The 13,567-nt window shown below is 43.2% G+C and overlaps 1 protein-coding gene across 1 annotated transcript; it reads left to right on the top strand.

Annotated features, from left to right (window-relative positions):
- Positions 1-105: 105 nt before the first annotated feature.
- On the top strand, positions 106-13,567 carry LOC147434982 (uncharacterized). Its single transcript, XM_086491350.1, has 8 exons — positions 106-1,176; positions 1,743-1,841; positions 1,945-2,076; positions 8,664-8,771; positions 8,873-9,001; positions 9,170-9,304; positions 10,118-10,411; positions 10,665-13,567. The coding sequence occupies exons 1-8, from the start codon at positions 937-939 to the stop codon at positions 10,932-10,934; spliced, it is 1,407 nt and encodes a 468-aa protein (XP_086347476.1). The 5' UTR covers positions 106-936; the 3' UTR covers positions 10,935-13,567.

The raw sequence follows: 13,567 nt of genomic DNA, 5'->3' as shown, positions 1-13,567 counted from the left end.
ATTATGTGATGACTTCTTAAGAGAGACGTGTGTGTGTGTGTGTGTGTGTGAGAGAGAGAGAGAGAGAGAGAGAGAGAGAGCGAGATAGATATACGCACGCCTGTCACATACGCAGAAGTAGACAAGATGATTATACAATTACACATGCAAAAACAGGAAACAAGCGATATTATTCTATGCTAGGATCTGCTAAGAATAATGCAGAAACTCGATGATTTCAACGAAGGAATGTTGAGTAGAGGTTAGGCAAAATGGGACTGTGAGAGAATGTATTCACCTTAGAATATGGCAGAAGCTCCGGGGGGGGGGGGATTTTGGACAGGGAGAGAGAGAGACCGTGTTTGTGAGGGCGGCTCGGACCACTCCAGGGAAGGGGGGGAGAGAGAGAGAGAGAGGGCGTTGTTTCCCACGTCGATGCTACTCCCGATCACGACCTTCGCTTGGCATTTAATTGCTCTGCAGATTCTCCTTCGCCCCCTCCTTTTGCCGCTTTTAGGCTATGTTCTTTTCCGCTCTCCTCTTCGGAAAATTTTCAGCAGTACGTGCAGCTAGGTTTCTGCCTCTTTGCACCCTTGTTCTTGGTTCCTCCCCCACTCAGTCTGTGGGCGGAGCCATCAATGCCGACAACTGCAACATTCTCCATAGCTTCTCCTGCGCATTGTGAGATTTCTGCCTTTCTGGCTTGTAATTTCTACCTTCAGGAGTCTCGCCATTCAAGTTGCTAACCGCAGTAACTGCTACTCTCCGCCTTTGCCATAACTGTCATGGCATCCTGCATTTAATTCACCCTCCATCCTTATTCAATTTCTGTCCGCGTCAGAGCCGCAGTCTCTGGCATTAAAAGCCGTACATGCAGAGAATTAGAAAGCAAGGCCATCTTGCTTTACTTGGTCAGTAGGCTTCACCATCAAGGAGCCTTCTCGGGTCTCCACAGCTATGGCACTCTCTGCCTTTAAATCTACAACAAGGAGACGTGGTGTACAGGGGAACTCGACAAATGATCAAGATGCAGCCAGTCATGCACGTACGCCTGATTATCTCTCTGCTCACCATCACAAGCTCAAATATGGCCATGAGCGCTCCAGCAGCTTTACAGATGTGCAGGCTCCATATTGTGCCTCTCCCCGGTTTCGTGCTCCCCGATCTCTACGGTTCCTCGATCGGCAGCTATCTGAGGTTTGCCAAGACAGCCTTTCTAATTCTAATGAAAAGCTATGATTATATCTTATCAGAGAGAGAATCTAAAAGTATAGCTCTTGGAAGAACCTGGCACATGTATTTAATGGGACATTTTGTCCAATTACTACGAAGGTAGGCAAGACCTAATAGAACCTACCTATGGTCTCAAATTCCATATTCAATGCTTGGACGCAATGTCAATCATGGTTATTGATAATCTGGACGTCTCAGTCAACTCCGATCAATCACAAACAGCTCCATATCAACTTAGGCAAACAAAACCAATAGTTTCAGGATTTTGTGACAAGTACTGGATCCACATGTATGGTTCTCTGAATGCGTCCATGAGAAAGCATTGTTGCATTTCTACTACATGCATCTCATGATCCTTTAGCTAGGGTCATTTTCCATATGCATGCACATATACTACATGCATTTCATGATCCTTTAGCTAGGGTCATGCAGAAAATGTACGATAGGTTTTCATTGTTTTCATTTGAAATTTATAATTGAAAAATTTTGTCTGCCTAAGATTAGTCTATGGTTTGTAACTTGGGTAACAGAGTGATTTAGCAAAAACCAAGCCGATTGGAGACATTGATTGTACTCCATCTGCTTCAAAATGCGGCGAAGAAGTCATTCACAGGCTCGGATCACCTCAGGTTCATCTTCTTCTCTCTTGAAAAACAGTTACACCTATCAATCGGATTGTTGCACTCGCTTGATTTTTTGTATAAACTTATTATTTCAACTGCAAAAGCAAAGGTCATGCAAGCAGACAGCACCTTGAGACCGAAGTTACACAGAACCCTAAGTGGACATGAGAAGAATTTTAGAGAACATCCAGAAGGCCAGGTTGAAGAAAAAATTATCAGAGCAGTACATGCACAACACAAGGTACTTCTTTTACTGGAAGGAGTGAACAACTGTTGATGTGATTAGTAGTAATCCTTCATATAATTAGCCACCTTCTTAAGTTTTCTTTATTTTTCTTTCATGGAGAGCTGATATTTACTTCATTGAAATGAACATGTGACGTACCCGAATGCTCAAGGCCTCTTATCTCTCAACCATCAGGTTGTGGTATATATCAGTTCCATGGCCTGGGAATAGTAGTACTAGGGAGGCGTCACCTGCGTGCATGAAAACTGCCTTACTTACCCCTATATACTAGACTCTCCTTTGTAAAATCCACCATTTTTTCCTTACAAAACCCCCCTGTTGTACCCTCACATGATACCATACGGTTACCCTTAGTGAATACCCTGCCCGGTTCCATGCTGGATTGTGGTGGATGAGGGTAAGGATGCAATTAATCAATTGTGTTATTGAACCACCCATGGGCTAAAACATGTGCTAATGACGGTTGTATGAGGATGCTGTAGAAACTCACACACACTACAGTATGGACGAGGAGGAAGAAGATACACAGAGCGCACAGAGACATATTACAAAACTTGTTCAGTTATGCCCGAATGGGCGCTTTGTACATTTTACAGGTTCGTGTCTTTTCACGGAACCGTTTCTGTTTATTATGTGTTTGTGTGTGCGCATTATTAATTATAATGATGACGTGGCTTATACAAAGGTTCGATAACCTTCAACACGCCCCCCTAAGCTGCGTCACTTAGGAAGGCAATCAGCAAAGTCCGAGATGTTTACAACATCTCCAATGTTTGTCTTTCGATGTCGGTTTTGTAAGAAAATCTGCCCATTGCTCATCTGTAGGTGTATAGATAACTTCACAAGTCTTCTCCTCTACAAGATCCCGTATGAAGTATACTTTAAAATCCATATGCTTTGTCTTGTCACTCTGCTTGTGCTTGCGAGTCATGAGTATTGCTGACTTATTGTCACAATGAAGTGTGAGCGAACTGATGGAGCATATCCTGGTTTCTTGAAGGAAACGTTTGATCCATATGCCTTCTTTTGCAGCAACTGAGAGAGACATGTACTCAGCTTCTGTAGATGATTGTGCCACAGATTTTTGTAGTTTACTTTGCCAAGAAATGGCTCCTCCTGCTAATGTAAAAGCATAGCCTGTTGTAGAATGCCTGGTGTCTACATCGCCCCCCCAATCGGCATCACTCCAGCCAAGAAGAGGGGGGATGATGCTGGTTGTTTTTGTATACACCAAGCTAATATCTTTGGAGCCGTTTATGTAGCGAAATAACCGCTTCACCTGACGCCAATGTGCAAGAGCTGGATGTTGCATAAAGCGGGATAGGAAATTAGTAGCTTGACAGATATCAATGCGAGTGCCAGTAACTAGATACCGAACGCCACCAATTGCATTGCTATAAGGGATGGCCGCCATGAGATGTTGCTCAGATAAAGACTCGGGACCAGTAATTGAAGACAAGCGAGTGTTTACTGGTAGAGGTGTCTCAATGCCACGACAAGATTCCATTTGAAAGCGTTGTAATAGTAGCTCTGCATATCGCCTTTGGCTGATGCGAAGAATACCATTTCTCGATCATATTGGACTTGTATGCCAAGGATGTACTTCAAATCACCCATATCTGTCATAGAGAAAGCAGCGGCAAGTTCTCTTTTAGCTTCTTCAATGGCACTGAGAGAACCACTTTCAAGGATGATGTCATCTACATAAATAGCAACAAGAAGGTAATAGTCTGGTCCAACACGAAGGTAAACATTAGCATCGGAGAGAAGTCTGGTATAACCATGTGCAACCATGAATTGATTAAACTTCTGGTACCATTGACGCGATGATTGTTTTAAACCATAAAGAGCTTTCAGTAATTTGCAAACTTTAGAAGAAAACTCCTTGGATATATAAAATGGTGGTTGAAGCATGTAGATTTCCTCGCCGAGGTCGCCGTTGAGAAATGCAGTCTTGACGTCCATCTGGTGCACATAGAAGCCGAAGTGCGCAGCAATGGCAAGTAGGATGCGAAGTGAAGTCATCCGAAGTACCGGGGAGAAAGTTTCAGAGTAATCCAAGCCAGGAGTTTGAGAAAAACCTCGGGCAATTAGTCGAGCTTTGTAGCGAGCCACTGAGCCATCAGAGTTGTACTTCTTGCGTAATAGCCATTTGCAAGTGAGAGGTTTTCGATTTGGAGGAAGATCTACCAAGGTCCAGGTGTTGTTTTGATGAAGGGAGTTAAGTTTAGAGTCCATTGCTTCTTTCCATTTGTCAGCATCAGGTCCAGCCAGTGCTTCCTTCACTGATGGGACTTCATCCAATGGTTCAGGAAGGGGTTTAGGTGGTTTCTTTTCTGTTGCCATGTTGAGAAACATGTGGTCTGCGGCACTCAAGGATGTGGTGGTGTGGTTTGATTGGGTTCCAGAATTGGCAGGATGGCTGGCAACTAGAGTATCAACATGGGAGATTTGGGGTTCCACTTGCAAAGTGCGAGAAGTGGAAGGCATGGACCGCAATGCTTCCAGGTAGGAAGTAGATGGAGAAGTGGCATAAATATCAACCAACGAGCGAGTTCGTCGCGGAGGTGTAGAGGACTCTGACGAAGATTCAAAGTGACCAGCCAATGCAGGAAATTCTGAGATTGAGGTAATGGCTAAAGGTGATTCGAGTGGTCCATCAAGGAGGGAATTAGGAGGTGAGATAGGTTGCTGAGTTAAATATTCTGGTTGTGGGTGTTCAAAATTGAGTTTAGTCGCAGCCCCTTTTGTCGCGCGCGCTTGAGAGAAATGGACCGGAGTAGTAAGTTGTGGTGTTACAATGTTTTGGGGAGGATTGAATGGACCTGGTAGTAGAGGGATGGCAGGAGGTTGGGGAATTGGGATTAAGTCTCCTGGTTCTTCCCACATCACAGAGGAAGAGCTCGATTGATGTTGAGGTTGGTCAAGCAATGGAGAACAAGAGCGATGTGTCACCGGATTGGAGGAAGTGGTAGGAGGGTCATCACCATGTATCAATGCACCTTCGTAAAATTGAGCACTTCGAGAATAAAAGAAGTCACGGGACGTGGGATCCCACATACGGTATGCCTTAACGCCGTGTTGGTCACCATAGCCCATGAAGATGCATCTGATGGCTTTGGGATCAAGTTTCTTCCGCTTCTCATCAGGAATGAATATGTATGCAGGACAGCCAAACACTTTTAGATGTCGCAAGTCAGGGGTCTCCACAAACCACCTCTCGTAGGGTGTTGAGTTAGCAAAGGAAGAGGTGTATGTCCGATTCTGAAGATAGCAAGCTGTAGATATAGCCTCCTCCCAAAAAGGTTTCTCAAGGCCAGCAACAAGAAGCATGGCGCGGGCAGCCTCAACAAGTGTTCGATTTTTGCGTTCAGCTACTCCATTTTGTTGGGGAGTATAAGCGACTGTAAAGTGCTGAACGATGCTCAGCTGCTTACAATAAGCAGAGAATTCGCGAGAGACATATTCGCCACCATTGTCGGAGCGGAGACATTTGATTTTTGCATCAAACTGGTTCATGATCTGAGAGCTGTAAACCTTGAAACAAGGTAGGACGTCGTACTTATGCTTGAGAAAGTACACATATGTATAGCAGGAATAGTCATCAATGAAGGTCAGGAAGTACTTAGAGCCTTGAATCGATGGGGTTTCCATAGGACCACACAAATCTGAGTGGATCAATTGAAGAGGGTGTGAGGTACGAGTGCTCGATGTGGGAAAATGCTGCTGTTGTGCTTTGCCAAGTAAACACCCTTCACAGATTTCAAGCTTAGACCAGCGTGAAGGCAAACCAGTGCCTAAGTTTAAGTCTGACATGGTTTTGAGTGTCTGAAGTCTTGGGTGGCCCATGCTGTAATGCCATTTTAAGGTTAGCTGATCATGGTTTCCTTGTTGAGCACTGTATGCTCGGACAGGTGGGTCTGGTGGTCGAGCTGGAGAGTGTGTCAGGACACCAAGTGGGTAGAGTCGGCATTGAATGCTCTCAGTCATACCATTAGGCAATCGAAGGTGGATTATACAATATCCCTTATGGAAAGTAATGCTGGAACCATTATTAGTAATTTCTGAAACAGACAGAAGGTTCCGAGCAAGTCCAGGTAGGTAGTAAATGTGGTCAAGATAGGCCTTTTGTCCGCTCGGCAAGATGACTTCAAGGGAGCCCACCCCTGAAGCATAAAGTGTACTATCATCGCCTAGTTCGACAGTGATCTGGTGCCGAAGTGGCCTGTAATTAATAAGCCAGTTTCTTTGAAAAGTCATGTGATGTGTGGCTCCTGTGTCAAGATACCAGACATCACGATCAGCACGAAATTGAGATGTCTCCATGGCCGCAAAGGCTCGAAAGGTGTCATCAGGATAAGTATTGACATCTAGATGCTCAAGTTCAACCATGGCATTGTTTAATTGAGTGCGACCTCGCCGCATGCCTTGGGAGCGACGTCTTGAAGTACGACAGTCTCGATCGTAGTGTCCCCGTCTGTTACAAGAGCGGCAAAAGGCTTCTGGGTTATATGGAGGAGACCTACCCATGGGTCGAGTTTGACCTCGTCTGGAATTGAAGCGATTTTGAGGGGGTTCATTGCGTCTTCCCCTAAAATTTCCCCGAGAAGTGAAATTGCTAGCAGGTATAAGCGAAAGGTCTGATGAGGGTGTTGCACTTGCAGTGCGTAAGGATTCTTCTTGAAGGACTCGAGCATAGAGGTCAGTCATGGAGAGGGTTGCTGTAGCCGATTGAGTGGAGATAAAGGATCGCCATGAAGGTGGAAGGGCCATCAAAAGAAAGGTGCCCTGCTGGTTTGCATCAAGGGCAAATTCAGAAAGAAGGACATTATCCAACAGGACTCTCCACGATTGGAGGAAGGTCTTTACATCAGCACCATCAGAAAGTGTGTGCTGGATCAATTTTTTCATGGCAGTAACTTGGGTAATTCGATCTGGGGGCTTATAGGTGTCCGTGAGGAACTTCCAAATTGCAAAGGCAGAGGTTAACTCTCTTACCAATTGAGCCTGCGTATCATGCAGGTGCATAAGGATTTCCGTTTGGCCAGCGAGGTCGCGGCTGATCCAATCATTTTCTGTGGGATCGCCAGCGGGAGGTCTAGGGGTGTCGCCTTTGACGACTTGCCATAGGGCTTATGAGGAGCGTCTAAAGAGCAACTCCATTCGCCGTGCCCAGACAGTGTAATTATCGCCTGTCAACTTGTCAATCTTATAGGAGCGGGTGCCGCTTGGTTGTGCCATGGAATATATCCGGAATCACCAGGTCACAAACACAAGCAGGTCACAGGGCAGCGCTTACAGTATGTGTGGCTTCAAAACTCGTGATACCATGTAGAAACTCACACACAGTACAGTATGGACGAGGAGGAAGAAGATACACAGAGCGCACAGAGACAGATTACAAAACTTGTTCAGTTATGCCCGAATGGGCGCTTTGTACATTTTACAGGTTCGTGTCTTTTCACGGAACCGTTTCTGTTTATTATGTGTTTGTGTGTGCGCATTATTAATTATAATGATGACGTGGCTTATACAAAGGTTCGATAACCTTCAACAGATGCCACTTTGCATGTATATTGAAATCTAACAATTGTAGAATAATACGGCTGTACGTGCGTATATGCATGCTGTGCTATGTTTGTATGTGTATTTAGAAATAGAGAGTTATTTGTCTCTCTCTCTCTCTCTCTCTCTCTCTCTCTGGTTATGCCATTTCCCTCTTGAATAACAAGTCTTGAGTTCAACTCCTCGTCGGCTAGATATTTAAGGTCTCTTTCTCTGTCATCTGAGCATCTGTCAAGCCCCAAGTCACCCACATCCAGCTCTCTAAGCATCTCATTTGAAGTGTCGTAGAAGACTGTCTGAGAGCTACCCGTTCAGGCATTGAAGTCCCCCCTAGGAAGATGATATTACCATCCCTAGAAAACTCCCATATATCATCATCTAGTATAGAGAAAGGCGACTGTCCTCTGGGTGCAGCAGGGATAGTTTTCTACGACGTTAAAACTCTCTTCTTCTTCTTCTTCTCTCTCTCTCTCTCTCTCTCTCTCTCTCTCTCTCTCTCGTGTGTACAGTGTAAGTATGTACACATACATTTAGATACATATGTATTGTGTATGTGTGTGTGTGTTTGTACACATGTACATTCATACACATAGGTTTGGCTGACTCTGTTGGTTCATACTACAACCACATAAATTATGATCGATATCCACCGAACCTGAATCTTGCTTCTTTACATTGTAGGAGCTCATAGATGTATGCTCCTTTGTTGCTGCAATATTTTGCACTATGTTGGAACTTTGAAGTTTCATCTTCTTTCTTCTTAAGTTTAGTCTTTGAAGTATAAGTTTCATTCTTTACAGTTCTCCTACGATTTTGCTTCCTTGTCAGACCCCGTTTGAAAGTACATAGCTTGGGAGCAAGCTAGGCATCAGGAGTGATGCAGCCTATGTCCATTCTCTATATAAGCAAAGGGGGGAAGTATATACATTTACATATATACATAATTAATATGCATGAGAGAGAGAGAGAGAGAGAGAGAGAGAGAGAGAGAGAGAGAGAGAGATCCTTTAATGCAGCCAAAACAACCAGTTCCCCTACCAAGCAATCGAAATGATCAGCTCTATGATATAATCAAAGCAGAAGTTTTTGATGTTGTTGCTGACATGAAGGAAGCCATTGAAATGGTAAAATACTGATGCCTTTAAGGCTTTTTTAGATTTTCTACTATCGGTTCCAACAGCTTATTAAAGACGTTAGTGTGCTTAAAGCTTGTGATGATTCGCAGACTCAAGAAAAAGCCTTGTCAGAAAGTTATGCACGTGAATCTGCCGACATGTCCAACATTTCCTTGAGTGAAGAGATTGTGAAGATGTTTCGGTATGTCTGCAAAGGCTATGTAGCAAAGATTGACAAGGTACTGATGTGCATTAAGACCATCAATGAAGTTCTTTGTATGATGTACAGTTTATGCTGAAGCTTGTGATGTCGAATATCGGAATCATTTGATATTGTAGCATGTGATGATAATTCCTATTATCATATTAAATGTGGGGGCAATAAATAGTAAGCCTTCTGTTTGTAGGCAGAAGAGGAGGTGAAACATTTGAGGAAAAAGCTGGCTGAGAAAGAAAGGGTATGTCTGGATCTCACCAATCTGATTAATGAGCTCATTCCTGATGGAGCTTTGCAAGCACATGAAGTTGCACCATTGAAACAGGTAAGTCATAATGTCATTCATCCCTCTACTTTTTGCCCAGGTCCTCAAGAGATTTAGGCAGTGGTCATGTGATGCATAGTTGTCAGTTACTGTTTGAAATAACTGTACCTCATCCATGGTCATACATGAAGCATACGTGCACAAAATATTTGTCTTTTATGCAACTATGAAAGGCCTTTTGTAACTACGCCGATTTTGTCATAGTTGCATCAGTAACATCTTACTGATACCATGCTTTGTGTGACCACATCCTTAGGAGTGGGAGTGCCTTGGAGTCTTGAACAAGCAATATATGCACCTTTTGAGTATCAGTCAACTAGCTTGAATGCCAAAGGCTCGAGGGGTGCACTTCTAAGAAACCATCTATATCAAGTGTGCAGTCAAATTGTTCAAAAAAAACCCTTTACATATTGCAAGGCAATAAAATGACCCCTTTTTCCTGCTAAACTTACGGGTTTTATCTACTTTTCAATGGAAAACCCCCCTCTGTACGCAAAATAAAATAAAATTTATGAATTGAAATATCCCTCCTCCTGAATGCTCGCGGTACACTTAACATTTTTTGAGGTGCACCCCCCGAGGTCAAAGGAGATGCATTATGTTTTTGGTACATCTCGTTTGGCAAATCAACTGGCTCGTTATCTGTTAACCTGCAAGAGTGCAGCGTTTGGTTTACATCGTGTCCATTTGTTAGAGAGTTTTATACAAGTACAAAGCACATTTGCAGAAGCAGATTTTAAATAGCACATCCTTACTCTTTTTAGACATGCTTCTATTGAATATTCTTTAATGGTAAGGCGTCTCATATGACAGGATAATAATAGACAAGTTCTCAAGAATGTAGCATCTGAAGCCATTGGACCTTCTACAAGGAGTCCAAGCATATTGGATGATGAAGTATGTCTAAAAAGACTCTCTGGTGAGGAGATCTTGTTGGAGCTTGAGAAAGAAACTGAAAGGAGAAGATTGCGCTGCCTACAGTCTGATTCTTCAACAGATTGCCTTGAGAAAAACAAAGATGGACTAGTGCTACCTTGGTTAACATGTGAAGAATCCAACAACGTGCTATGGCGCTCGAGTAAAGAAAGTGCAGGTCAAGGAGAACAGGTATGTGCACAATTACTTGCTGTGTGCCTCTCTCAAATTGAATGGAAACACACACTGCACATGGGAACGAGAACATCTTTTTTTTTTTGTTTTTAAGGAGTGTTTTTCTGCACGTGTGTGTCCCTCACCTTAATAGTGTGTGGGTGCTTGCAAGGAAAAAAAACATTTGTTACTAAAATAAACAAGTATCTGGCTTTCATGTGTTTTCTCTGTGTGATTGACAGAAGACATGTTTTCTCTATGTGATTGACAGGAGAGCTTGCGACACCCATTGCAGGAGGATAATAGCATCAAGGAGGAGCCAAAAATTGAGTCGAAGAGTACACCACACAGGAACGTGATTTCACCATCAGAATGGAAAAATACATACAAGAGAAATGGCAGTGTAAAAGCCACTTGTCTGGCTGAATCAAGCTTGCTATACGTTCAAAGTTCGGAGCTCATTTCGCAACGGATAAAATTCAGAGCTCGAGTCGAGGCTGGGGAGCTACTCCTATGCATAGGCACATTACACATTCACTAAATCTTGGTAACGCCAATCATTGCTTGCACACATCTTGCACTAGCGTAGCGCATGCCTGCCCATGTGCACACATGCACCTTTTTTTTGGCCATAGCAATGTGATCTTGCAAGTCCCATCTTGCTGTTGAGTGTACAGTCCCCACCTCGAGTTGTAAAATAATTGTATATATCAAATAGTGTCCATGCATTCGTGGGCTCTTTCTTGTTCAATATAACTTCCTAGTCTCGTGCTGTATGTTGTAGAAGTATTACCTTGCATAAGCTTGTCATCCGGTGCTTCAAACTTGCGAAATAACAGCAATATGGAGATAAGATAGGAAATACCAAGTGATGCTGACGATAGTGGTGCCTATCTATGGCCTCCAACGGAACAGCACACATTTTGGAGAAGGTATAGGGAAGTCCTTTAGTGACCTTTCCCAGTAATACTGCGAGAGCGGCGGGGATTTCCATCTAGTGCTTCAAACTTTAGAGATAACAGCAATATGGAGATAATATAGGAGCTCCCGAGTGATGCCGAAGATAGTGGTGCCTATCTATTGCCTCCAACGGCACATCATACACTTTGGAGAAGATGTAGGGAAAGGTTTCTTGGTGACCTTTCCTAGTAATGAATGCTGCAACCGCATGGCGAGTGGCGGGGAGGCCGCGAGCCATTGGTGGGAGTAGTATTACTGGGAAAGGTCAGTAAGGGACCTTTCCCGCTTATTGCCCTTTCCTGGCTGTAAAGGCTGGGGGGAGGGGGCCAATAAGCAAGCAACAGCTGGCGGGTATATGTGTGCAGTAATCACTTCTGCGCAGGTGTGCACTAATCTGGTGTGCTCTGATTGGAGGGCATGAGCTGAATTGCAGGGGTGCTGAGGTGTTGAGCATCAGATGGTTAAGGCAAATTTTCCGGATCAGAAAGCAGAGTAGATGTATGTTGACCCCCGACCTTTACAGTTTTGGAAAACATGGCATCCTTAAGATCACGGAAGCAGTATAGAGTCAAGAGGCATTTTTGATGTATGGAAATGCTTACTATGATTGAGGCAGAATTGAAGAGGTTGAGCTACACATGGAAAAAGAAATGTGTACGGCTATGAAAGCTTGAAAAATTGCCTTGTATGATCACATGAGAATGGAAATGTTTGTTAACGTGTGCCATGAGATATATGTGTGCAACAGGTGGAGGAGAAATGCAAGCTCTTTCAAGAACAGAGCTGTGAATGTATTAGAAGATGTGGTTTGCAGCAACATTATGATCGAGCATCCTGCTAGCTTTGAATCCTGCAAAGTAAAATGGACTGTATGGCAGACAAAGATGCTTTTAATCAATGGGCTTACGGAAATGTTTGTGGCATGCAAAAATATGCTCAACATGAAAAGGAAACCCAATCATTTTGTTGATGCTGCACTGAAGAAGATGAAATATGTGGTAATTGCAAGGAGAATGCTAAGTGGATACACATTCTCGAGGCAAGTAAAGAGGAAAATGTGATGCATGTTATGGGGGATAGAGTGATCATTACTGATTGTCAATACAAATGGTGGTACTTGGCCTAAAAGACCTTACAAATGACGGGAAAGGGCCATTAGTGACCTTTCCCGTCCCTTAGTGGCCTTTCCCAGTAATACTGCAAGTGCATGGTGTATTCTTATTTTGCCTCTTGAGCAGGGTCTGATCCGTATGCACGGCTATATGAAATACCTCAGCATTGGGGATGTTTTGGTGCTAGCATGAGATTTCATTGGCTGCGCAAACAATCACCAATCTGTCTTTATGAGACAGACATTTTGAAAGATTGCACTAGATGCAGTGGACTACTCGGATCAGAACACAATGGAGAGGTAACTACATGAGACAAATGCAACATTGGGAAGTGCTCATGGACTGGTCATTATCAAGATTGTATCACATTGGCCAGGAATAGATGATTTGATAGGTTGTAATACTAATGTTGTGGTTATGCAATGCATAATTATCAGTATACATGTTGCTGATGCAACTGTAGCCAAAATCGGCATATTTACAAATGCCTTGCATAGTTGCATAAAAGACAAATAACTTGTGCACCTGTGACCATGCATGAGGCCCAGATATCTCAAAACATAAGGGATGACTGCATTGTGTGACCATTCCCTAAGAGAGGTGCAAATATGATATATTAACTGATGGGATCATCAAGCTTGATATCGAACATTCAGAACTTGAGATCTCATTTAGACCCATTGGCCTAGCAACAAGTTGTGTTATCCCAACATTCACGTTGACAAGTGAATGCACAAGACATAATTTGACATTTTGAAAATCTCAACATTATGGTCATGCCCTATGTCTTGATCTTTGCATCGGATGGGTTGTGGAAACAAATTATGGATCAAGAAGCTTGTAAACTTGTTCAGTGTAATCAAGCTTAATGCCAGTTGATGCTTATAATGGATGAAGCACAATTATAAATTTCATAAATACAGAAGAAGAAAAGGACCATTTTATTATCTTGAGGATAGCAAAAAAGGCAAGAGTTGTGGGCATAATGCCCTAAAGAATGTCCTTCAATGAAAAGGCAAGTGAAACAATGTAGTAGAGGTTTGTCTCTTGATCCATCTTAAGCTTGGATCCTCTAATATATTTTGGCATGCTTTTGTGCTTG

Source organism: Adiantum capillus-veneris, chromosome 19 (genome assembly GCF_014529385.1).
Source record: "Adiantum capillus-veneris isolate H3 chromosome 19, ASM1452938v2, whole genome shotgun sequence".
NCBI classification, from domain to species: domain Eukaryota; kingdom Viridiplantae; phylum Streptophyta; class Polypodiopsida; order Polypodiales; family Pteridaceae; genus Adiantum; species Adiantum capillus-veneris.
Note: the sequence above shows the minus strand (reverse complement) of the source record. Positions and strands in the feature narration are given on the sequence as shown.

What these genes read in the sequence shown, in the direction of transcription:
- LOC147434982 (XM_086491350.1), top strand. Translation starts at nt 937, where the DNA reads ATGGCACTCTCTGCCTTTAAATCTACAACAAGGAGACGTGGTGTACAG. An exon ending in ACAGGCTCGGATCACCTCAG is followed by an intron (nt 1,842 to 1,944) that starts GTTCATCTTCTT and finishes GCAAAAGCAAAG; the next exon opens with GTCATGCAAGCAGACAGCAC. An exon ending in ATGTAGCAAAGATTGACAAG is followed by an intron (nt 9,002 to 9,169) that starts GTACTGATGTGC and finishes TTCTGTTTGTAG; the next exon opens with GCAGAAGAGGAGGTGAAACA.